We start from the raw sequence: 25,499 nt of genomic DNA on the forward strand, positions 1-25,499 counted from the left end.
GTGATATGAGATGGAGAGCTTGGAGGAGCTTTTTACTTAGTGGGTGGTTAGTGAAAGGCCATATCTTAGATGTTATGTGGCAAGAATCTCCCAAGATTTAGACATAGCCTGGATATAAGGACCTAGAGAGAGGTCTGAGTCAAAGATGATGCCCAGGTCACAGGCCTGAGTGACAAGCCAGGATGCTGCTGTTGTCCACAGTGATAGAGAAAAGAGGTTTCTTGTAGGAAAGGGCTTGCGGGGAGAGGGAAGATTAGGAGCTGTGTTTTAGTCATGTTGAACTTGAGCTGATGGCTAGATGCCCACGAGGAGATCTCGGAGAGACAGGCTTAGACTTTTGTTTGGAGAAAAGGAGTTAGGTCTGGAGGAAGATCTGTAAGTTGTCAGCATAGAGATAAAAGTTGAATTTGTGTTTGCGGATAAGATGACCCAGATACGAGATGTAGAGAAAAAAGAGATGAGGAATGAGGACAGATGAACCCCCTACGCAGTTGAAGGGGGATACGGAAGATCTTCCTAAGGATACACTGAAGGAGCAATTAGAGAGGTAGGAAGAGACCTGTAAGAGAACAGTCATAGAAGCCAAGAGAGGACAAGATTCAGAGAAGAGGAGGATGGATCACTTTTTGCAGATGTTAAGGTGCTTGAGGTATTGTGAAGAGTAAGGGCAAGTCTACATCACAAAATTAAGTCGACCTATAGCCACCACAGTAAGTAAGTGATTGTGCATCTCCACGCTACTCTCCTTGTGTCAGTGCATTCCCACTAGCAGTGCACCATGGGTAGCTATCCCACTGTGCAGGTTGCCACCATCTAGTGAAGGGTGTTAGGGGAAGGGTTTGCAATGTCTCATGGGGGCAAAACATTCTCATGAGGGTGACTGGGCACATGGCTCGAACATCCCGTGATGTATTTTTCTCCTTCCCCTAATTTTATCCACATCCCATAATGTTTCACGTCTGTTTTCAAAAGCCTAGCGTACCCGGGAGTACGCCATCTCTAGAGAAGCATAGATCCCGCACAGCTCTGCACTATTGTGAACTCAATGCGCCTGATCCCGCAGTATTTCCAGAGGAGCCACCAGATGGAATATGACAGTTCCTTTCTGGTGGCCCTGCTGGAAGCCCTGGAACGAAACAATTCCTGGTTGCTATTGGCAGTCATGGAGCAGCTGAACATGGTGGAGAGTTGGTTCTGGTCCTGAGAAACAAGTACCGATTGGTGGGATGGCATCGTTATGCAGTTATGGGATTATGAGCAGTGGCTGCAAAACTTCTGAATGCGCAAGGCCGCTTTCCTGGAAAGGGTGGCCTGGTATGGTATTGCCACCCTTCTGTGGCGCTGCCTTCACAGATGGGTGCCCGGCCATCTGCCTCTGCTCTCCGGCCACCCTGCTGCGAAAGCAGCAGCGCAGAAGGGTGGCAATACCATACCATGTCATCCTTATTTCTGCGCTGCACTGCCGCTCTTTGGCTACCCAGCCCTGAAGCAGTGCCACGGCCAGCAGCAGCAGAGCATTGGGAGCTGGGTGCCTGGCCAGCAGCTGTTGCTCGACAGCTGCCCAGCTCTGAAGCAGTGCCACGGCCAGCAGCAGCACAGAAAGGTGGCAATGCTATACCAGGCCACCCTTATTTCTGTGCTGCTGCTGGCGGCAGTGCTGCCTTTAGAGCTGGGTGCCCAGCCAGCACCCACCACTCTGCGGCTGCCCAGATCTGCAGGCAGTGCAGAAGTTAGGGTGTGAATACTGTGACGACAGACAGACAGTAGGTTTGCAACCCCCTTTTGAGTTGGGACCGCCAGTTTGAGAAATGTGTACTTTTGTATACTTTTAGTATAGGGTAAAAGTACAGAAGACCAGTTTTCATGATCCATGGCATGTTTTTCATGGCTGAGAATTTGATAGGACCCCACTAATAATCCTGAGTACTGGTAAGCAGTAACAGTGCTGACAAACTGAGGAAAATGGCATTAGGACTAAAATGGATATATTCATGCTCTCTCTTTTTTTATATATATTTAAATAATTCAGATGTTTAAAATACACCTGTGGGTGCTTAGGTCTGCATCTATCCTATAAATTAATAATTACAATGTATATAGACAAAACTTCTTGTAAATATATCTCTCAATCCCCACCCTTCACAAATTTGAAGGCATATGGAGTATTAAGCTCTCTGTGCAGACATCAGAAATACTATGTAGCTGGCCCATGCTAGGATGCGTAAAACAAAACGTTTCTCTCCACAGAAAGAAGAGTGGGAAATTGAAGACCTCTTACAAACGGGAGTATGTAAACCTAGGCTGCAACATTGACGTTGACCTTTCTGGACCAACCATCCATGGCTGGGCTGTGTTGGGCTATGAAGGCTGGCTTGCTGGTTATCAGATGGCTTTTGATACTGCCAAGTCTAAACTATCACAGAATAACTTTGCATTAGGATACAAGGCAGGAGACTTCCAACTACACACTAATGTGTGAGTACATACCAGAGGAGCCAGGCTAGATTATGGCAAGCAAGCTGTGTGGCTAACTGCATCAGATGTATACTGGGTGGAGAAAGGGAGGACACTGATCTCAGACTGAATTTTGAAAGGCTTTACATACCTTATTTTCCTCCCCAAGAGACAGGTACAGGAGGGTCACTTCCCAATTTGCTATCTTTTGAGACTTTTCTTCAGGGTAATTCTGTCCCCCTAAATTTGGTAGTGGAAAAGGCATTTTGGAATTAGGGTAGTTTTTAATGAGGGTATGTTTAGGATAACTATGGGATTTAAGTTAGTAAACATAATTTTGACTGCTGGTTTGTAGCACTCTTACTGAAGGAACTTGAATCTCTGGTAAGTTGCCCACTTCCACATACTAACATTTACTAAAACGTCAACTGGGAGGATTGGGATTAATGCAACGTTTCTACCTTTTTCTCTTAGATGGTCCTAGATCATGGCAGTTTCCTATGTGGAAGTAAACATTTAACATTACTGTCTGGGAGGAGACTCAGTACTCTCAGTGGTGTTGGGTGTCATGATACTTGCCTTGCCACATGTACTTAAGAGGCAGTGTTTTGGGGGGGGAATTGTCTGCATTTCCCCATTTTCAGTCTCCTCACCAAAGCTGAGCTATATTGAGACTTATTTTAGCCAATGAGGGTTGCATGTAGCTCCCTCTGAACCCACTGGTTTATGCTCTGCATGGAATGTGCTTCCCTCCCTACTTCTAGCCAGGGAAGGAAAAGCTGAACTCTTCTGTCAAAATTTCAAATCTCTTAGTGCAATGTTTTAGCTCCTGGAAAGCTCCCTCATTCCCCAGGCTAAACCTAGCTCTTGGTGAAGAACCTACAGAGCCCAGGTGAGGTGTCTGGCCAGGGAGTGAATAGGCATGGATCCAGCTGAGAGAAGTGTGGGATTGAATATGCCCACAGGGTTAGGGTTATCCTCAGGTTTGTTTGGGAAGTGGTGTTAGGAATTTACTTTGTTTGAAAGACGGTGAGAGGGCAAGATGAGACTTTGTGGTGATCGGAGGGTTAAACACTAGCAAACTGGAGAGATCTTCACACACTCTTTATCTGTTACAAACAGGAATGATGGCACTGAATTTGGTGGGTCAATCTATCAGAAGGTTAATGATAAAGTTGAGACATCAGTAAATCTTGCTTGGACTGCTGGCAGTAACAATACCCGTTTTGGCATTGCCACAAAGTACCAGCTGGATGAAAATACTTCCATTGCGGTAAGTATTTTACCAGATTAGCACTTACAGCACAACTGGAGTTTGCTTAAATGCTGTTAACTGGTGGCACAGGGTGGTTATTTTTTAAACCTATGGCACCTTGTGTTATTATGTTGCCCCTTTTTAAGTTGTTGGTGTATGGAGAGCGTATGTTGTAGACAGCTGGAATATGAATTATGGAATATACTTTACTGAAGCCTCATTCTGTGACATGCATTCTCTCTCAGGCTTGTCTATACTGACCATTGGTGTATGACAATCTGGAGTGCAAATCTACAGCACTCTAGTGCAGTGACTCTCAACCTTTCCAGACTACTGTACCCCTTTCAGGAGTCTGATTTGTCTTGTGTACCCCCAAGTTTCACCTCACTTAACAACTAGTTGCTTACAAAATCAGACATAAAAATACAACAGTGTCACAGCACACTATTACTGAAAAATTGCTTGCTTTCTAATTTTTACCATATAATTATAAAATAAATCAATTGGAATATAAATATTGTACTTCCGTTTCAGTGTAAACTGGATGGAGCAGTATAAACAAGTCATTGTATGAAATTATAGTTTGTACTGACTCTGCTAGTGCTTTTTATGTAGCCTGTTGTAAAACTAGGCAAATACCTAGATAAGTTGATAAGTACCTGCTGGAAGACCTGTGCGTAGCCCCGGAGATAACTCAGACCCCAGTTGAGGACCATGCACTAACTGGCTGTGTGGACTGTGCTACCTCCTACTAGAAGTTCCATAGTGTGCTTTGACCAATTGCAGTAGGTTTAAGATAGCTTAACTGCAGTTGGTCAGAACTTTTTAGATTATGTCTACAGTGCAGTTAAACACCTGTGGCTGCATGTGTCGGCTGACGCACGCTTGGGCAACTGGGCTGTAAAACTGTGCTGTAGACATTCAGGCTTGGGCTGGAGCCCAAGCTTTGGGACCCTGTGAGGGGGAAGGGTCCCAGAACCCAGGCTCTAGCCTTAGCCCAAACATCTAAACCACAATTTTACAGCACTGCAGCCTGAGCCCTGCAAGCTTGAGTCTGGGACACAGGCCAGCCACAGGTGTTTAACTGCACTGTAGACATACCCTACAGTATACCTGTAGTGTGGTGTGCTTTGACCAACTGCCACTAAGCTGAGATATGTTGAGTCTCCTGCAGTTGGTCAGAGCATACTAGGGAACGTCTAGTGCATGTAGCAGAGTCCACGCTGCTTGTTAGTGCACAGCCTGCTACAGTGCTGTAGACTCATACCCCAGCTTTCTCTGTGCTAATTCTCCATATAGACAAGCCCTTAGCAACGAGTGATGCACAGTGTGGTTTCATACTGTGCCATTACTTTACTTTAGCCTTATGTGAGGCACTATAATGGTGCAATATATCTAGATTTTAGGAAAGCATGTGAGAGGGTGGCTTTTGGGGGGAGGAATAATTTAACTAGCTAATTTGAAACAGGTTGAAATTTGCTGAAAAACCCTATCCAAATAGAGGTAAAAATAAACTGTCATTTATTGAGTTGATGGGAGGTGAACTACAAACTCTATAAAGGAGTATTACCTCTTCTCTCCAGAATGGGTTTATGCATGCAGTGAAAAATGTTACTTTAATAGAAATAACTGCCATATTCACTTGTAAACACCTGTTTTCTGGTTGCTGTAGCTCCTAATAATTTCAAGGAATTACTGCTTCCTGGGTTTCTCCCTCTTTATGAGATTATCTGTTGCAGAAAGCAAAGTAACTGCATTAGTTACTGCCCATATGTCTAATCTCCCTGGGTTAGTTCATCATCATTACTGGTGTTTGTAACACCTTTATTTAACTCCTGGGTTGAACTTCAAGGGTCATCTAATTCACAGTGGAGGGCTTGCAGCTCTGAAAGTGTTTAATCCCTAATATGATGACAACATGGTATTGGGTAAATAACTCAATCCCTTGGGAATTTCATTAGCTTACTCTATGTACTCTTACCTCAAGATTACTAAATGGAGGTAAATAAAGCAGGCATAACATCTCTATTCCCCTCATTCCTGTTTATACCCTTGAACTAGTCGTAGGCTGAGCACAGTCCCTTAAAAACTTTTAGATAAACGTTACTACGACCTTCCACACACTTCAGTTGCTTCTGCCTACTTAATAAGTAGTTGTTACTCATGTTCAAGTCTCTTGAGTAACAAGAAGATGGTTGCAAATTGAAGTGCCTAGAACAATACAGTTGGCAAGACTGGAGGGGAACTGTGTGGGCAAGCTTGAGGGTTCATCGGTGGGAGCAATGGGCTAAAATTGAGGGAAAAAGAGGGTTTCTTTTTTGTTTTTGCTGCTATCCTATCAAACTCTCATGTCTATGAGACAGAGTAATCTCTCAAAGAAACTGGCACATTATTGTTCTAATTTTAAACAGAACTCTATAGAACCAACTACTCTGCATTTGCAGGGACATATATTTTTGAGATCTTTTTTCCATTGCTGGTTAATATGTCCACTTTCTGATGCTTGTAGATTTCTCTGCAACTGCTGCTGATTCCAGTGGAAAAGTTATTGTGCCTGCATGCCTATAAAAGTAGGAGCGATGCTGCTGTTTTGATGTGTGCTTTTATTCTCTCTCTACCTCTAGGCTAAAGTGAATAATGCCAGCCTGATTGGAATCGGGTACACTCAGACCCTTCGACCTGGTATGTAAGCCATAACAAAATACTAAAGGGAATCGCTTCCTGCTGGGCTTAATAGAAAATATTATTTTAATTTGAGCTATTCAGCAGAATGGGTAGCTATGGAGGTGGCAGCCATTAAGCAATCAAGGATTAGCAGTTTTAATGGAATTGTTCTTTCATGTTTGCAGACCTACATGAGTCACTTTGCTTTGTGGGTGTGTGAGGTAGACTTTTGTATACAGGTAGTGCCTGAAATGAGGCATCTCATTTCAGGCAAGTCCCTGCCCAAGTCAAACTGCAGAGGAAGACTGAGGTACTTTAGCACAGCTGTGTCATTAGCTCTTACTATATACCCAAATTCCTTATTTGTGCATGAGTGACTGACTGCATTTCTACTTGAGTATTAGTATCAATGTTTGTTTTGTTTTTGCAGGTGTGAAGCTGACGCTCTCAGGTTTGGTTGATGGCAAGAACTTCAGTGCTGGTGGTCACAAGGTTGGGCTGGGCTTTGAACTGGAGGCTTAATGCAGTTTTAAGTGGAACAGCGGCTCCCTTCCTGGAGATGAAGGGGAAAAAAGTAACCCAACATGTTTTGGCCTTAAAATTCTTCTGTGAAATTTCAAAAGTGTGAACTTCTTATTCTTCCAAAGAATTGTAACCCCTCCCCTAAGCTATAGGGTGTAAACTCATCATAAAAGGAGATACTTGAAGGCATGCATGGAATTTGTAAAGGTTGTGCCACATTTCAGTTCCTCAGTGTTATTTTAAATTTGTTCCTTAAGAGAGCATAGCATTTCCTTACAAGGGGAAAAAATCCCAGCTAGCACATCACATCCTGCATGTCCTACACCTGATGACCACTTATGAAATTGGTCTCCGTGTGGTTAGTGAAAGCTTTGGTTTTGCATCAAAGTGAAATAAATCAATCACATTTGGAACATATCCCTTCTGTGTGTTCCAGTACTGTTTCTTCAAGGTGTCCTTAGATTTGGCAGGTGCTGGTTTTCAGGGACAAAACTAAATCCCTTGCAGCAGTAAAGATTCAGGCACAGTCAGTCAGTGATGTGTGGTTTTTTATTGTTGAGGGACTTAGCCCAATTCTCAAACACTTGTATAGTATAGTGAAAAATATTTCTCCTTTTAAAATTTTATTTAACATTCAAATAGAGCAAACCAAAAGTTTACATATTTCAGGTAGTTCGTTCCCATACAGGAAACAAGTATTCGGTAAGTACAGACATTACACTTGAGAAAAAGTGCAACCCAGCATGGTTAGCCAAATCAGTAAATTCAGTGCTTTTTTTCATAAATGTCAGGAAAGGTAGCACAGCAGGTGGATGGGAGTTGTGGAAGATGACAAAGTATCTTCAGCTGCTGTTTTATAGGGTGAGTAAGAAATTTCTCATGCCCCCTGCTGTACATTTGTGGGAAAAACAACAGTGAGAGTGATCTAAATTTTGTTAAAATTAGGCTGTCAGCTTTCCTTAAAAATAGGAATACATGTCACCATGAAACCACTAGATGGTAGTATAAATAGAGTTCAGGGGGTTTCATTTTCATGTGGAGTAATGTCTGTCATGCTTCATCTGTCCCGAGCTGTGACTGAAGTGATTTTTACATCTGGGTTTGTTCTGGCTTATTTCTGTTTTCCCCTTCAAGCTGCAACCAGCTCCAGTCTAGAGACTAAAAATGAAGCACAGAAACACTGATTAGAGTTTAGCTGCCATCTTTCTAACCCAAAGCAAATATACTGGGTTCTCTTATAGTATTTAAGTACATAATTTTGGGCATTTAAACTGTATGGCAAAAAAAAAAGTGCCCTACTGAAGGGGAAGGGATGTAGGGCTTTACTTTTTTTCCTGGTTTACTTAAACAATAGAAGCTGCTTCATATAATGTATTACTGACAGTCTCTTGTAATATTTATTTCAGTAACCCCCTTTTGTTTAGGGAATGAGATATGTAACACACTGCATATACTAATGGCAGAGGAGAGAGATCTATTCTTACAGCCCTTCCACAATCTTGCTTGGCCAGCACTCCTCCCAAAAGTATGCTTATTGTTCAAAGTGATAGAAGTTGTTACCATAAAGCTCTGGTCCTGATCCTTCATTGTGTCATGCATCACACTTTCTAACTGGCTGCAGAGATTTTGTGATTCCATCAGTAGTTCCTCACTGAAAAAGAAAGTTGTACAAATGATTACACCAATTGAAACTGGAAGTCTCTCAAGTGTTAGAGGTGCAGCTGCCTTTTCCAACCTTGCATAGTACCTGTACACCAGGGATATGTACTCAAGCTAGCAACAAAGACTAAACTGTAATCCTTTGTATGCTGCCGCAGTCCCACTTACATCAACTAAAAGTGTTGTTATTGTAGTCCATAGCACCTTAAGATTTACTGGTAAAGTGACCTAGAAAATGCATTCAACATGGCATCAAGCTTATATCCCTGTGCACTAAAGAAAAGAGTCCAGAAATCAAACACTAGAATGGGACCTGATGCGCAAAATAAGCCTGGCTCTGAATTTCTGAAATCAAGGGACCAGACTATTACATTTTTAATTAACCAAGGAGGAATTGGTTCAATTTACTCCTGTAAACCAGCCACAATTACAACTGCTTATCCCCTGATTTGTCAGTGAATGTGCAAATTCCCACTGCCATTGTGCTTTACAGGGACACTGTTTAAAGTCCAGCCCTGCCATGTGGTTTCACAGTGAAATTTTAATATTTAAGTCTCCCTGTTGTTGAGACAGAAACCACAGGGGAACTGATTAGACATGAAGTGCACATTTACACTGTAGCTGGAAGGTATAATTCCAGTTCAAGGAGATGTGTGTTCTCTCTAAAACAAGGTAAGAGCATAGCTCAAGCAGCAGGAAGGTCTAGCCACAGCCTAGGTACCTAGTGTTTCAGACAGGATCCTATTCTGGGAAGCTACTCCTGGGGGAATTCAGCACATAATTGAGCTGTGCAGATTTTTAACTTTGTGCCCACTGTGGTGACTGAACGCAGCAGGCCAGGGGCTGAATGGGAGTGGAGTTGCAGGGGCACAGACATATAGGGAGGGAGGTGCGCGTACATACAAAAAATCCTGTTCTGTACTTTTCTCAGCAATTATTTCCTTCTCCCTCAGCTCCTCTATTACCTCTGACTTTTCCCCAGCCTTTGCACTATTTCTGAGGGTGGAGGAAATATTGTTTTGTATTAATATGCCTAATAAGGAATCTATTTGTCAAAAAACATTTCTGAATCTTTTGTCTGTATTGTTAGACATACTTGCTAACAGGTATTTTGAAATAAATTACCAAAAATAATTGAAACTGGTGAGATTACATTGTTTTTTTGGCACAATTCCCCCAGGAGTAAATGTGTACATCTCCTTGAGCTGGAACTTATACACCTTTCAGCTCTACTAGATGTGCCCAAAGTAATCTTAAAAATCCCTGTCAGCTAACAGTAATCTTAGGTGTTAACTGTAACCATAGATAAACAATGTGTCCCTTTTAACATATGCACAGATGCAACTCCATCATTCTTCACTTTACCTTTTATTGTAAGTTACAGCTGGGACTTGCAACAGCAGATGGCCTGGGTTACTAAGCCGTGATGCATTCATACTCTCTGGGCTGCCACTGACAGGACCACGCACCTTACTCTGAAGGGAGAAGGCAGATTCCGATTGCTGCATGCACTTTATTTCTACATAAACTTACTTCCAGGAGCAAGTTCTGCCATTTCTCTTAATGGCAAGTAAGGGTTTGAGGTTTTCTTTAATATTAAGATAGGCCCAGATTTTCAAACCAAATTCAACAGAGGGAGGTGGGATATCCCGTTTTTACTTCATGTTCTACGCAGCATTTTTCTGCATGCTGCCTTTAGCCCAAAACAGGTTTTCATGTACCTGGTCACCCCACTAAAGTTGCAGAATATTATCTTCCCTCAGAATTAAACAATTTTCAAAAAATCTTTTATCATATGTTCTTTAGAGCAATTAAAGAACCTCACCCCCTTAATCTATAAATGCCCTGGAAAAGAACAAAGAGCGTAATTGTGTTGGGGGGGGGGGAGAGGGGAGGGTTTCCCCTGTGAAATTCCCAACACCGGTGATGAAATGCCCACGGCATTTCAAAGAAGGGGTTCTAAAGCCAGTGCAGGCTCATGAATATAGCTGCACTTGTTCATCCAAGTCTCTACCATCAAAAAGGGGGGGGGAGGGGGGAGGTTCAATAGACCATTCACTTCTGTTTCACTCACGCAAGCAATTTTCAGCAAGTTCCATAATTCTTTCTGTCGTTTTTCCTGAAGCTTGACAACTGTGTTCTCATCTTCATTCATCAGGTTCATCACTTCCTCCACTCTGGGGAACAATTCCAGTGCCTTCTGCTTGCAAATTACTGTCTTACTGTAAAGAATAATAATCAGGTCAGATGAGCAGCTGCACTGTGTCAGTTAGAAACTCCATCAGCTCCAACTGTTTAACTCCTAATAATTGGAGAAGAACATGATTCTTAATTTGTGAAGTTGTCTTACTGAGCCTAATACATCCATCCCCTCATTGTAGTAAGAGCAACAGAGAAGGTTGCCCAGCATTCCTTGTCTATCTTCCAGAAAATGGATGTTCTGGGACTCACCTGAGCTGAGCATAAATTAGACGGACTGTCTTTTCAAATGTCTGGATTGCCTGCAGGAGCAGTCGCACTATTTCCTGACTGTCACCACTGGTCCTCTGGTCTAGAGAGACGAAAAAGGATCAGAAACAGTGAGGGCAGAGAGTGAGTTCATTAGAGAGTACAAGAATCAGTCATGGTTTCTGTAGCTCTTTGGAAAAAGGCCACTTGGCAGGGGGTTGTAGCCCAGAGATTATACTGGGGGATGGGTCTGTGGTCATAAGGAGGAAGGGCTGGGCAAGAGTCCTGCCTACAGCACAAGCAGGGGCACATGTCTTCAGCAGTGGTTTGGGAAGAAGGGCCCAAAATGGATTCATCCTGAAGAGGCAGCCAGCTGCTAGAACCAACTGGTCAAGCGAGCAAAGCTGACCTCCCCGCTTTGAAGTACCACCTCTTTCCCAGGCAGCCACGATTGGGGTAGGGGTAGCAGTGCTCTTTTGGAACTGGAAAAGAGGAGAGAGACCATATGTTGGAGTGTGGGCCACAGGCCTGGAATGGAGAATTCTCAATGCTGTTTATTGGTCGTTCCAATTAACTGTCACACACACAGCAACAAGACAACAGCAGCTACAGGTTCTTTACCTCTTGGCTTCTCCCTCAGTCGCCGGTAAAGTTCTCTGGCTTGTTCTTCCCTACAAAATAAAAGGCACAAGTGTTTCTCTGGAACAAGGGCTCTCAAAAACACTTCACATACCTGACCATGCTGCCAGACAGCTGAGTCATCTCAACAGTCCAGTGCAGGCTTTTGTTAGGCCCTGCCAACCCAGCCTGTGGTTTGGGCCTTTGAGCAGGTGCCTCTGATTGCCACATTCAGAAAAGAGCCACTGTGCTAGAAATGCTAGCACCACAGGCTAGAGAGGGTTCCAACTTACAGATCCTCCAGGGTGCCCCCTTGCTTCCGCCCCAGTGGGCTTCTCTGCAGGTCCACAATGTCTGCCTGCAGGGCCATCATCCTCTTCACCAGCTGATCCACATCCTCCTCCTGAAAGAAGGAGCTTCAGTTAACAACATTACTCTCAGACATAGGCCAGCCACAGGGTGAGGGACTCTGGTTCTAAAAGGCCTTAAATGGAAGAGAAGTTGCTTTCCCTTTTCATCCACAATCCTACAGCCTTAGACAGGGAAGAAGGGCTTGTGCAAAGATTTCCCTTTGATATAAATAGATTGATTTGGTCTTCTCAAACTGGCCCCTTCTAATGATCTTGCCGCTTTCGATACCATAGCTCAGCTTGTGGTGAAGAGACACTGTTTGTTCACATTCTAAGGTGAACCTGCAGCTAATGACAAAAAGGGGAACAAAATTTCCTCTCAGCTGCTCCGAAGGGCTATTGTAATTCTCTCCTCACCCACCAATACCCTTAACCTTACCCCTCAGATATCAGCATCCCAGTCCTCATATCCAGTGTCTATCTCAACCTGTGATATACTAATGCCAGGAAACAGGATCATTGACTCCTTAGGCAGAAACCTTCTGTCCCCCTGTATTCTGGGGGAAAGATGATATGTATGTGGGCAGGTAGGAGGACAGTCACCAAAGAAGCCACTTTTCAGTAGACTTCTGTATTTCAGATGCCATCTCAAGTTACCCTGTCACTCAGTCCCAGTATTTGGGACCGGTGAGTGCACACACTGAGCAGATGGGGAAGAATCCCCACTTTTAGAATTGGGTATTAACACTTCCATTCCTAAAGTCTTTCTGAGCACTGCCAGCCAGCCACTTTCCTTTTCAGTTTTAACCTCCTGGTGAGTCTTCTCGTTACCCCAGTGACAGTCCCCTTGACAACAGTACAATTGCTTTTGTCTATAATTGGGCCTGTTACAAGTATCTCTCAGTTTAGACATTAGAAATCCTCTCCTTATCGCCTCCATATCTTTCTTCCCTGACCCTTCCCAATACAGAAAGGGCTACACTACTAGGCCAGTAGACAAGGAAAAACTGATGCAACCTAAAACAAAGGAAGGCCAGTCCAGCCATGGAGTGGAGGATGAAAATGCAGGGTAGCCGCAGAAAGCTGCCTCTTTCAGGCAAGCAATTAAACCTAAATCTAGAAACATACCCGCCCGCAAAGCTCCACAGCCAGCTCCATCTCCTTCCAGGCAAACAACAGCTTCTCAGAGGCTCAAAAAAAGAAGGAAGAAACAAGTACATTACTGTGTGCTGCATGTGAGGAAAGGAAGCTACCATGCTGGGATTGGGGGAGCGGATGGAGGACTCCCCTGCATGTCACAGGGGCTGTACTCACTGATTCCAAACTCTATCTGCTCACTGTACTTCTCCAGGTCAATCTGGATGCTGGTTTTAAAGAAATCCAGCTTTGCCTTCAGCTGTTGGGACAGGGAGGCCATGGAATTCTTCATCTTGGAGAGATTGCTATTGTAACGCAGCAGATTCATCCTGTGGAGACAGTGAGAAGGGTCACGTGGGTCCAGCCCCATAGGAGCTGCACACAGTGTCCCAACTGATCCCACATGCAGCTTTCAGAGCCACTCTCATTCAAGCTTACAGACCCCAGTATTCTCCAGTTGACCCATGATCAGCCCACATTTTCCTGTGTCACCAAGACAAACGAACAGGGCTGAGTGTAGCTGAGATGGCACAAAGACAACAGGGTTAGAGGCCACAGCTCTTAGCTCTCCATTAACTGCAAATAACTCCACCTTTACCAAGAACTTCCCCCACCCAGATAGCGCCTCATTCCTACACCACTGTAGAGCAGGTTTCTTTTCCTGTTATCTCCCTCTAGCCAGGAGGCCTAAGTGGAGCCAACTATTCCCAAAGGGACCCCCACTGTACATGGCTGCTCGCTGCCCCTGCTGAAGCAGGTTACAGTCCTCCTTCAGAGTCCGAATCGTGTGCCAGACCTGACCCCACACCTTCCGTAGCTGGAAGAAGGACAGATTCTTCTTTGGATCCTGAACTGGAAACACAGAGAGAGCATATTTTTGTTTGTTTGTTTTAAAACAACAAAGAGAGAGAGAGACTTACCGGAGCAGTGCTACAAGCTAGGAGTTAGCACCACCCAATCCAAGTCTGAGATAGGGTGCCACCTCCTCTTGAGCCTGCACAGCCAAGTCTCTGTGCCCATCATATCCCATCTGGGCACTAGAAAGGCTATTTCACTGCAACTGGCCACAGTTTGAGAGAGTAACTCAACGGGTCATGATTCTTCTCTACCCTCAATTAAATCCCGCCCCTGAGATTGAATGCTATGACAATCTGCTTCGCTGCCCACTCCGCTCTCAAGAGCGAATGTCCTCCCCCTACAGCTCACATATACAGCAAGCTCTCTGCTGATTCCCCCTGGAAATAACCCATGCCCAGGGGAAGTCCTTACGGATGCAGTCAACACTTTCTGGATGAGGCCGCAGGAAGATCTGCCTCTCATAGGCAACTTTACGGTTGTCAAAGAGGAAGAGGAGGTCTGTGTCCGTGGCTGTGGCATCATTCACCTGCCGAGATGAGACCTATCTCAGTACTCTCCGATACAGTATTCCCAAGCAGCCTCCACTGAAATAACTCAGAGCCAGCTGGCTTGCCATGGCCCAGGATAGTGTGAGCAGCAGGAGGGAGGACTGCTTTGCTTCAGTGAAAACAGGTGGGAGTGTGAGACTGGGGTAGGTGCTCAGAGTGCAGGCGCAGGCTTGGCCAGCAGGTGTTCAGGTTTCAGCCCCAGGCTCACCTTGCTGTCAGCCATGCACTGAACAGCCAATTTCTGAGGGTATAGTGCAAGCCCCGCCTCCTGCAAGAGCTCCTGCTCCTCTTCTGGAATACCAGTATCTGACTGAATCCTGGCCTTCACAGTCTGCAAGGTTTCCTCTTCTGTCACAGGGTACATGTGCAGAGTGCCAGTAACCATGTTTAGGATGCGAACCAGCTGCAAGAAAAGAAGTGGGACATGGGAAGAAGCTAGGGCATGGAGGTCATGGTTGAGCAGAGATGCCAGGACTCAGACCAGGTGATGGAGAAGTAAACAAGGAACACCAGGTTCATATGGCCACTTTAGGGGCTGCTTGGCAACATCATGCTAAGGTCTTTGACCTGTATCAGACAGAAGGGAGGCCACGCGACACAGAAAATGGGACCAGCAACTCCCCTTCCCTCCACCAGAGTGAGAGAGGCATAGACGCTCAGTGAAATAACAGACAGGAAAAGCCCTGGGTCAGTGAATATTTCTCCTCAGCTGACCAGGAAGAAGCCAGTGTGTCTTGGACTTCGCCCTTCCACATGCCAAACACATCCTATTCCACATAAACCATTGCTAGTTTTCCCGAGTACTTTCCCTTGATTGTTACCAAGTGACTATCTTTCAGCCTCCAGAAAAATCTAGGTCCCCTTGTGGCTTCAAAATAAGCACACTTTAACAAACTCAGAACTGGTAAGTAAGAAAATCTAAGGGTTAAACAAGTTCAGGAGAACCAGCAGTTTCTCAAGAAGACATTATTAAATGCATAACTTCAGACTATTCTGATCCGAAAGAAAGACAGGGCGAATATTAAGAGGCCACTATGGCTCATCAGGAGCTCTTTAAATGACCTGAAATAAAAAAGGATTATAATAAAAAGGTGGCAGCATGGACAAATGGCTAATGAGGAGTACAAAAGAGTAACAAGCATATAGGAACAAAATCAGAGCATTACACCTAGCTACATCACAAGCAATAAAGATGGACAGTGTAGGTTCTCTACCTAGTGGGGAAGGAGAGCTAATAACGGATGACAAGAAGGCTGAGGTATTTAATGCTTGTTTTACTTCAGTCTTCACTAAACTGGTTAAACAGTGACCACATACTCAAACACATTTAACATTAACAACAAGGGAGCAGGAACAGACACCAAAATAGGGAAAGACCAGGTTAAAGAAAATTTAGATAAATTAGATGTACTCAAGTGCGCGGGGCCTGATGAAATTCATCCTGGGGTACTTAAGCAATTAACTGAAGCAGTCTTGGAACCATCAGCATTATTTTTGAGGACTGGACAAACCACTTGTCTTTAAAAAGGAGGAACAAAGAGGACCTGGGGAATTACAGACCTGTCAGTCTAACTTTGATACTTGAAAAGATACTAGAACAAATTATTAAACAATCAATTTCTAAGCATGTAGAGGATAATAGGGTTATAAGGAATAACCAGTAAATAATGGATTGTCAAGAATAAATCATGCAAAACCAATCTGATTTTCTTCTTTGACAGAATTACTATCTTAATGGGGGAGGGGGGGGTGGAGGACAGCAGACATGATAGATCTTGATTTTAGTAACACTTTTGACACAGTGACGGTCTCATCAGCAAACTAGGGAAATGTAATTTAGATTAAGTTACTATAAGTTTGGTGCACAACTAGTTGAAAGACTGTATTCAAAAGTAGTTATCAATGGTTTGCTGTCAAACTGGGAGGTCATATCTAGTGGGTTCACACTGCAGGGGTCAATCCTGGGTCCAGTACTGTTCAATATTTTACTTGGATACTGGAGTGGAGAGTAGGCTTACAAAATTTATGGATGACACCAAGATGGGAGGGGTTTCAAGGACAGGATTAGAATTCAAAATGACCTTGACAAATCAGAGAATTAGCCTGAAATCAATAAGATGAAATTCAATAGAGGTAAGTTCAAAAGTACTTCACTTAGTAAGAAAAAAAATCAAATGCATAACTACAGGATGGGAAATAACTCGTTAGGTAGTAATACTGCTGACAACAAGCTGGGCATTATAGTAGATCACAAATTACATACGAATCAACAATGTGATGCAGTTACAAAAAAGGCTAATGTCATTCTGGACTATATTAACAGGAGTGTTGCGGGAACTGTCCTGGTCTACTTGGCACTGATGAGGCCTCAACTGGAGTGCTGTGTCCAATTCTGGGTGCCACACTTTAGAAAAAATGTGGACAAACTGGAGAAAATCCAGGAGAGCGACAAATGGTTTAGAAACCCTGATCTATGTGGAGAGATTAAAAAACTGGGTACGTTTAATCATGAGAAAAGATGACTGTGGGGAAACTTGATAACAGTCTTCAAATATGTTCAGGGCTGTGCTAAAGGGGATGTCGATCAATTATTCTCCATGTCCACTGAAGGTAGGACAAGTAATAATCTTATAATCTGCAGCAAGTAGAGACTGAAGTTGGATATTAGGAAAATATGTTCTAACTCTCAGAGTAGTTAAACTCTGGAACAGACTTTCAAGGGAGGTGGTGGAATCCCCATCATTGGAGGTTTTTAGAAACAGATTGGACAAACACCTGTCTGGGATGGTCTAGGTTTACTTGATGCCTCAGCACCAAGGGTTGGACTTGATGACTTCTTGAAGTCTCTTCCAGTCCTACATTTCTACAATTCTGAAGTCACCATAAGGACCAAACTCTACAGTCATTCTGCACTCAGCAATCCGCAGCCCCAGAGAGCCTAAAATAAACCATCCACATTATCTCACCACAACATAGACCAATTCAGTACAGAAGGGGCTTCCCAACTGTGGGGTCCGTCCATTTTTGTGCCACAAATCTTTGCTCTACTGGACAGCTCTCTGCAGCTCCACTCCCTGCGGGTCAGCTCTGCATTTGGGGAGAACAATACTGACCTCCTCCTTTGAATGTGCTTTGAGATCTACTGATGTAAGAGTTCAGTATGTGTTTCTTGTTATAGCCTGGTACTAAATAACAGTACTCACTCTTGTGGATATACTTGCTCAGACCAGCCCTCAGCAGTGCTTTTCCTTTTTACAAACCAGCCTCTCCCATCTTAATGGGGTTTCCTCACATCCTTCCCTAGCCCCATGTCTAGCCTGCTTTTCTCTCATAGGCTAACATAAGCTGTACTCTCTGGACACTGGTCTGTCCATGAAAATCCAGTCCCAAGACTCACCTTTAGGTTCAGTATATCATCCAATGCCTTGAAACAGCCATTGAGGCCATAAACAGGGTCTGTCCCTCTCTGCCGCGGGTGCCACATTAACATGAGCTGCAGCCATTTCTCCAGCCGCCCAGCCAAAATGCTATGGGGCAGAAACAAGAACCAGAGAAGAAAGATGTGTTTCAGTTGGCCATACCAGTTCGCATCTACAAAAAGAGATGCGAAGCTCAGACTTCCCCCTCCCAATCTCTTAACTGGAGAACAGAGAAAGGAGCATGGAACCTTCTACAGCAAGCTAACAGGATCCTCCTGTTTTCATCTACGGAAACTTCAGCCAGATGGTACCATGTGCACTGGGTACTAAATTTTTCAAGGAGATCAGCAAGGTCATAGAAACAAAATAGACCCCTTCCTATTCTCAGGAGGAGATAGCCATCTTATCCCCATAGGATGCATTTGGGTCATACTCCTCACCTGTTTAGATTATTGGGATATGGTAAACTGCTAGAAAATTTCACTTCTCCAGCCAAGTCTTCATAGACAACAATATCCAATTCGCTCTTCTGTCGTACTTTTGTGTGCCTAAGGAGTTCAAGCAGGTACAGTGACAAAGTAAAGAAGGTTCTGTGATCTCTCTGCATGATCACAACTGCACCTCACCCTTCCCAGGACACACATTACCCTCTAGCCTATTTCACAACACAGAGATGCTGCTGAAAACACAGACACACAGCTAACAAAATCTGTCCCAGGTATCTTATTCAGACATTTGCAACTCCCCTGCAAAACATCCCAACTCGTATTTAAACCTGACAGCAGATACGCTGATGCTGCTCCAGGTTAATTGTTTGCCCAAAGAGTGTCAATCCCACTGGTCCCATAGATAACCTAGGTCTGTCACAAAGAGATTTACCAGGGAAGACTGAACCTGGTAGCCAATTCAACACTCTCAAGTGAAGGGATCAACTCCCCCAACCTAATGGGAAGGGTGAGATACTAATTCCATCAGCCCCAGGAACCACTCAAGCTGCATGACAGTCAAGTGTTTGAAGCCTGGAAAGCTCTTACAATGCCTAAGTTCAAATCCCTAGTAGGCCATGAAACAATGATTAACCCTAAAATTGAGAACCCCTTCCCTCGCACACCATGAAAACAGGACAATGGTTTGGATGCCACATTATAAGAACTTCCTCCTCCCTGTCTGGCCCCAGCTTACTCACCATTGCACAGGCTGCCAGTTGGGCAGAAATGGTCTGAAACCTGTTATGCATTCAAATGCCAGTGTGCCAAAGCTCCAGTAATCCACTGTCACCGTGTACTTCTGCTGTTCCAGCAGCTCTGGAGCCTGGGTCAGCCAACACAGGTTGAAGATTAAGCCATTTTCTCTCAGACCTCAACTGCACCTGCCTCCTAGGATGTTCATTAATGTTTGCGCATCACTGTGGAAAGCTCCTGCTAAGTGTTTTATCACTTAGGAACCTTACTGGCCTCTTTGACCCAGTCCTAGGGGTTAATGAAACTCATACCCTCTATACAGGAGAAAGTTAGCAATGAAATGTGAAAACCCAAATGTTGGCAAAGAGCAACAATACAGCCTGTTCTTTTGCTTCAGCACGTGTATCCCAAACACATCCACACCTGCATGGTTGGGACTCCTCTCCCACCCCACAGCCAGATTACAGTGCCTGCTCCCTCCTCCTGCTCTGCCCCACAGACCTTGCCGGTCACAGCAACACTACAAGCTAAATCCACTCCTTACCAGGTACTGCAGTGTCCCAACGAAGGAAGTGCACAGACTGCCCTGATCCAGCTCCTTAGCATACCCCAGATCAATGATCTTGTGTATTAACTGAGAGAGACAGATGGCAGGGAGTAAGAGGACTGAAAACACATTCTGCAATGAGAGCATGCACTTCTCTAGAGAGAACAGATGATTTCAGTACTCAGAAGCACTGGGAGAAAGGGCAGGAAGCATCAAGGCAGTGTTGCACTCTTGCATGATCACAAGCACAAAGTTGCTGGTAAAGCAGTTCCTCAGGGTCATTATGAGCTTGAGATGCAAGGAACTGGAGATACTATTGCTGACTTACAATAGAGCCCAGTCTGAATGGAGGGACATTCCTAAGAGAGCTGGATCACTCCGGCCTTTGAATAGGAGTTTATTTCTATTTCCTGAGGAGATGTTCATGCTCCCTTAAGGAGAAGTGAGAAAGATGGCCAGATCTGTGCCTCTGGTGGCACAACGCTACCATAGCCATCAAGTGGGGAGAATCCTCACATTATAAGAACTCCTGTGCTGCACCCCTGCTATCCCTATGTAGGGGATGTGACCAGGGAAAAGTGGGCATGGCCATAACTTTCCCTAGTTACTCTGGTGTATGTTGCAGTCCAACCTGGCCCCAGGATCAGGGGAGCATAGAGATGGCTTAATGCTCCCTTGGAACCACCATGTGAGGTGTCATGTGCCACCCCATGGTGCCCTGACTGGGAATGGGCAATCCAAATAGTCGTGCTTAGAGTGGCAGTCTGCAGCAGTGCAGCCACCATTTCATCACACAGCCAGGACTAGGCACAGAGTGTTTAAACTAAAGCCTCATAGGAATTGCTTCTGCATATCAAGGAAGCGTCAGAGAGGCAGAGATATCTGATGGTCTGAGCTCGGTCTGTAAGCCGGGAACCACACACACCCCCAGCCAATTTCCACACAATTCTGACACCTATTATCACTTTGGCTTTGACAAAGTCACTTCCTCTCTGCCTCACTTCCCAGTCTGTAAAGGGTGGGATGGGGGGAAAGAGAAGGATACAATTCATAGTACTTGGATGTTCAGAGAAATCATTAGTTAGCAGTTTGTATAAATACCAAGAATTACAAGATGAACCCCACCACCACCTCTCAGATAGTGTCATGTTCAGACACCCTCATTGGGGCTAGTCGTTTTAGCTTGCGAGATCTCTGAGAGGGATCATGTTTTCAGCTTCAGCTCCTAGTCATTCTCTCTCTCTCTCGCTCCCACACACACACACACACACCCTTTCATGCTCCCGCCCGTACACTCCACTCACTGTCTATATGACCAAAGTCACCGAGCTCCTACTCACCCTTTGTTCTCCTTGCTGTAGGACAATGTTCTCAGGTTTCAGGTCTCTGTGGATGATCCTGTTCTCATGAAGGTACCTGAGAGCAGAGGCTGAGACAGAGAGAGACAGCTGTTACTCAGCACAACTAACACCTCCCAGCATTACTCCAGAGAGTCTAAGCCTGCAGGCTCTAAAAGGCAAACATGGCTGAGAAGAGATTACAGTGAGGGAGAACAGGGATGGGGATGTAGTACAATGAGAAGGTCTGGCCTGGAAGCCACTTGCAATACGCTGTACCCTGAAGTAGCAGGGACAGGAGCTGGGTACAGCTCCTCCAGGATATGGAAGCAGAGCTTGTTCTGTTGGCAGCTGACCTCTTTGCATACATGAAAGTTCCATCACATCCATGGAAAATCCTCACTGACCCCTTCCCTATCCCAATCTAGTTCCTCCTGGCATCCCCCCAGGAGACAGGTACCTAGGGGATCTCCGGCTGCAGCAAGGAGGAAATGAGGCAGCCAGGTGGGAGACGGGCTGTAAGGGCCAAGCCCACTTTAGAGAGAGGAAGTGCTATGCTCAGCATTTCCGCGCCTCATCTGTCCTAAAATCAGTGATGATCCAATGGCCACTGTGCCATGCCAGGCCAAGTCTGCATTGCCCTCAGTCATAGAATATCAGGGTTGGAAGGGACCCCAGAAGGTCATCTAGTCCAACCCCCTGCTCGAAGCAGGACCAATTCCCAGTTAAATCATCCCAGCCAGGGCTTTGTCAAGCCTGACCTTAAAAACCTCTAAGGAAGGAGATTCTACCACCTCCCTAGGTAACGCATTCCAGTGTTTCACCACCCTCTTAGTGAAAAAGTTTTTCCTAATATCCAATCTAAACCTCCCCCACTGCAACTTGAGACCATTACTCCTCGTTCTGTCATCTGCTACCATTGAGAACAGTCTAGAGCCATCCTCTTTGGAACCCCCTTTCAGGTAGTTGAAAGCAGCTATCAAATCCCCCCTCATTCTTCTCTTCTGCAGGCTAAACAATCCCAGCTCCCTCAGCCTCTCCTCATAAGTCATGTGTTCTAGACCCCTAATCATTTTTGTTGCCCTTCGCTGGACTCTCTCCAATTTATCCACATCCTTCTTGTAGTGTGGGGCCCAAAACTGGACACAGTACTCCAGATGAGGCCTCTAAAGGAGGCTAAAAAGGTACTAAAGGTAGTAAAGGAACTCACCAATGTCGAATAGAGGGGAACGATCACATCCCTCGATCTGCTCGCTATGCCCCTACTTATACATCCCAAAATGCCATTGGCCTTCTTGGCAACAAGGGCACACTGCTGACTCATATCCAGCTTCTCGTCCACTGTCACCCCTAGGTCCTTTTCCGCAGAACTGCTGCCTAGCCATTCGGTCCCTAGTCTGTAGCGGTGCATTGGATTCTTCCATCCTAAGTGCAGGACGCTGCACTTATCCTTATTGAACCTCATCAGATTTCTTTTGGCCCAATCCTCCAATTTGTCTAGGTCCTTCTGTATCCTATCCCTCCCCTCCAGCGTATCTACCACTCCTCCCAGTTTGGTATCATCCGCAAATTTGCTGAGAGTGCAATCCACACCATCCTCCAGATCATTTATGAAGATATTGAACAAAACCGGCCCCAGGACCGACCCTTGGGGCACTCCACTTGATACCAGCTGCCAACTAGACATGGAGCCATTGATCACTACCCGTTGAGCCCGACAATCTAGCCAGCTTTCTACCCACCTTATAGTGCATTCATCCAGCCCATACTTCCTTAACTTGCTGACAAGAATACTGTGGGAGTCCTTTGGCTAGCTGCAGTCTGCCCCACCAGGAAATACTTCTACCACATCCATCTGGCATAGCCATCTCTGCACCATCCTGGCTCACAACCACCAAAGGCAGAGGGTATGCCTGGGGACAGAGTCATGGCTGGAGGGCCGACACACTCCAGCTATGCTGAGCCAACACGATCACCCCAGGGTATGGGCAGGCACAAAGAGGTATATCAGAGCCACTTCCCCACTTTTCTGTGTCAAGAGAAACTCAGGCTGGATGGAGAATTGGGACCAAAGCCTGCGTTTTTCATGTTCAGCCAAGCCAATCCCTGAGCAAAACCCTGCAGCCATTAGGTGGGGACACAGCTCACTCCGGCTGTTTGTAAGGAAGAGGCTAGCAGCATTTCCATAGCCTGCAGCTGCACTTCCCAGCACTGACTCAAAGGGACTCACTTCCCGCTCCCTCCACATCGCTCATGAGGCGACACAGAGCGCAGAAGAGAATCCAGTGCCCCGAAACTCCCCTACGAGCGTCAGTCTGCCTAGCCTGACTTCAGGGAGACACCAACAATCATGCTACTCAAGAGGTGACTTTAACCCTTAGGATGCTGCCTAATCCCCAGCATGGCCCGATCCCAGGGTTTCAGCTGGGCCACTAGGGGTACTACTGAGAAGAAGGGAACATTTCTAGCTAACCAGGGTCAGGGCCTTGGATCATTATACCCGGGGTTGCTCCCTCCACTACCTGTCCTCTCAGCATGACACCCCCACCTCTGTTACCAGTCCTCAGCCTCTCCTTGGGCCAAGAATGAGAACCGGGGAGGCAAACAAAAGCTGTCACTGGGCCAGAGGTTCTCAGATTGAGGGGCAGGAGGAGGAGATTCTGTTCAGCTTTTGTGCCTCCAGGAAGAGCAGTTTGTTCCTCCTCTTGCTCATACCCCAGGCCCACACCAGCCCAACAGGCACTTTTTAAATTCCTTCCTCCGAAATACACTGTATCGGCCAAGACCTACATAAGAGTCACAACCAACCCACTTCATGCCAGCCATCCCCTGAATCTAGCATCAGGAAGCCCCAGAGACAACAAAAGACACTCCCCCACATAGTTACAGATTAATGGTGCATTTGACTTAGGGCTGCCACTGGGGCTTTAGCTAGTGCAGGTCACGCTGCTTGAGCCATCCCAAGAGTGAGCTAGTGAGAGCAGGTTGCACCTGGGCACCAATACGGCACTGGCTTCCCATCTGCTGCTTCCACGTGTGAACCAAGGTCTTGGTTCTAATCTAAAGAGTTCCACATGGATGGGGGCCTGGCTGCCCTGGAGATGGTTCCGTCCCATGCTTCACCACAACAGCAGAGATCTTTGAGGTTCACCTGTCCCCAATCCCTAAATACTCATGCTTGGGGACTGGAGGCTGGCTGTGCTGGGGGCATCACCTCATTACCATAGGTCACTTAGGGTGATATATGTTTGAGGAAAGGGGGCCTGTTCAAAGCAAACAGTCCACAACAAGCACCATAATAGTGTCAGTCTGCATTCCCATCAGTCTCAGATGCTATGGTGATGATGTAAGTCAATGCAGAGATGAGGGGCCCACCCTAGCCCCGAGGATGGGCTGCAGCTGGGAATCCCTATGAAGAACACAAGCTGGAACTCGCTCATCCTGCCTAGCACCTCCCAGGAAATCCCTTGAGCTGGGAAAGGAAACACACTGCTTTCCACATCCCAATGTCAGAGACAAGTCAGAGGCCATTTCCCTTCTGGGGAGGCTTGCAGAGCAAGGCAGGAAGGAAAATACTATGAGATACCTATCTAAAGGGGAGGCATCCAGGATCACACACCTAACTTCCCCCAGGTGGAAAAGACTCATGGAACTAAAATGGCTCCCTTCCCAGACTAGGACAGCGGCAGGCCCTGCTGCCATAAAGCCGCATTAGGCAGACCTAAAAAGAAGGAATCTGAAGAGCAACTAGCAAAAGACACTAACAGCAAATTCTTTTCCAAGTACATCAGAAGCAGGAAGCTTGCCAAACAGTGGAGCCACTACATGATCAAGGTACTAAAGGAATACTAAAGGAAGACAAGGCCACTGCAGAGAAGCTAAATTAATTTTTTGCATCAGTCTTTGCTGCAGAGGATGTAATGGAGATTCCCACGAGGGAGATTTCCACACCTGAGCCATTCTCTTTAGGCAACGAATCTGAGGAACCGTCCCAGACTGAGGTGTCAATAGAGAAGGTTTTGGAACAAACTGATAAGTTAAACAGTAATAAATGACCTGGACCAGATGGCATTTACCCAACAGTTCTGAAGGAACTCAAATATGAAATTGCAGAACTACTAACCGTGGTATGTTTCAGAGTAACAGCCGTGTTAGTCTGTATTCACAAAAAGAAAAGGAGTACTTGTGGCACCTTAGAGACTAACCAATTTATTTGAGCATAAGCCTGGTATGTAACCTATTGCTTTAATCAGCCTCCATACCAAATGACTGGCATACAATTAATGAAATGACTGCTTTTTAAAAAGGCTCCAGAGGTGATCCCAGCAATTACAGGCTGATATGCCTAACTTCAGTACCATGCAAATTGGTTGAAACTAGTAAAGAACAGAATTATCAGACACATAAATGAACAAGATTTGTTGGGAAGAGTCAACATGGCTTTTGTAAAAGGAAATCATGCCTCACCAATCTATTACAATTCTTTGAGGGTGTCAAAAACA

General features: G+C 45.4%; 2 protein-coding genes across 20 annotated transcripts in view; one reads left to right on the forward strand and one right to left on the reverse strand.

The window, feature by feature from the left end:
- VDAC3 (voltage dependent anion channel 3) overlaps window positions 1-6,995 on the forward strand; it is a 45,474-nt gene extending 38,479 nt beyond the window's left edge. For all 6 annotated transcript variants that reach the window (XM_073325039.2, XM_073325037.2, XM_073325040.2 and 3 more), the window contains 4 exons: window positions 2,248-2,475; window positions 3,577-3,727; window positions 6,334-6,391; window positions 6,804-6,995. In XM_073325039.2, the coding sequence (XP_073181140.2) occupies window positions 2,248-2,475; window positions 3,577-3,727; window positions 6,334-6,391; window positions 6,804-6,895 (529 nt within the window). In that variant the 3' untranslated portion in view covers window positions 6,896-6,995. The remainder of the gene's footprint in view (window positions 1-2,247; window positions 2,476-3,576; window positions 3,728-6,333; window positions 6,392-6,803) is intronic.
- A 435-nt stretch (window positions 6,996-7,430) lies between these two features.
- Window positions 7,431-25,499, reverse strand: part of IKBKB (inhibitor of nuclear factor kappa B kinase subunit beta) — a 74,021-nt gene continuing 55,952 nt past the window's right edge. For 12 of the 14 annotated variants that reach the window (XM_078850653.1, XM_078850655.1, XM_073325020.2 and 9 more), the window contains 17 exons: window positions 21,001-21,089; window positions 19,658-19,747; window positions 19,119-19,243; window positions 18,373-18,480; window positions 17,911-18,040; window positions 14,722-14,916; window positions 14,377-14,491; window positions 13,836-13,959; window positions 13,285-13,436; window positions 13,099-13,160; window positions 11,914-12,023; window positions 11,624-11,673; window positions 11,006-11,105; window positions 10,629-10,776; window positions 9,920-10,029; window positions 8,456-8,546; window positions 7,431-8,053 (listed from right to left, as the gene is read on the reverse strand). In XM_078850653.1, coding sequence (XP_078706779.1) covers window positions 7,985-8,053; window positions 8,456-8,546; window positions 9,920-10,029; window positions 10,629-10,776; window positions 11,006-11,105; window positions 11,624-11,673; window positions 11,914-12,023; window positions 13,099-13,160; window positions 13,285-13,436; window positions 13,836-13,959; window positions 14,377-14,491; window positions 14,722-14,916; window positions 17,911-18,040; window positions 18,373-18,480; window positions 19,119-19,243; window positions 19,658-19,747; window positions 21,001-21,089 — 1,868 coding nt within the window. In that variant the 3' untranslated portion in view covers window positions 7,431-7,984. The other 2 variants (XM_073325024.2, XM_073325027.2) reach the window with 2 other exon arrangements.

Source organism: Lepidochelys kempii, chromosome 26 (assembly GCF_965140285.1).
Source record: "Lepidochelys kempii isolate rLepKem1 chromosome 26, rLepKem1.hap1, whole genome shotgun sequence".
In the NCBI taxonomy this organism is placed as follows: Eukaryota; Metazoa; Chordata; order Testudines; family Cheloniidae; genus Lepidochelys; species Lepidochelys kempii.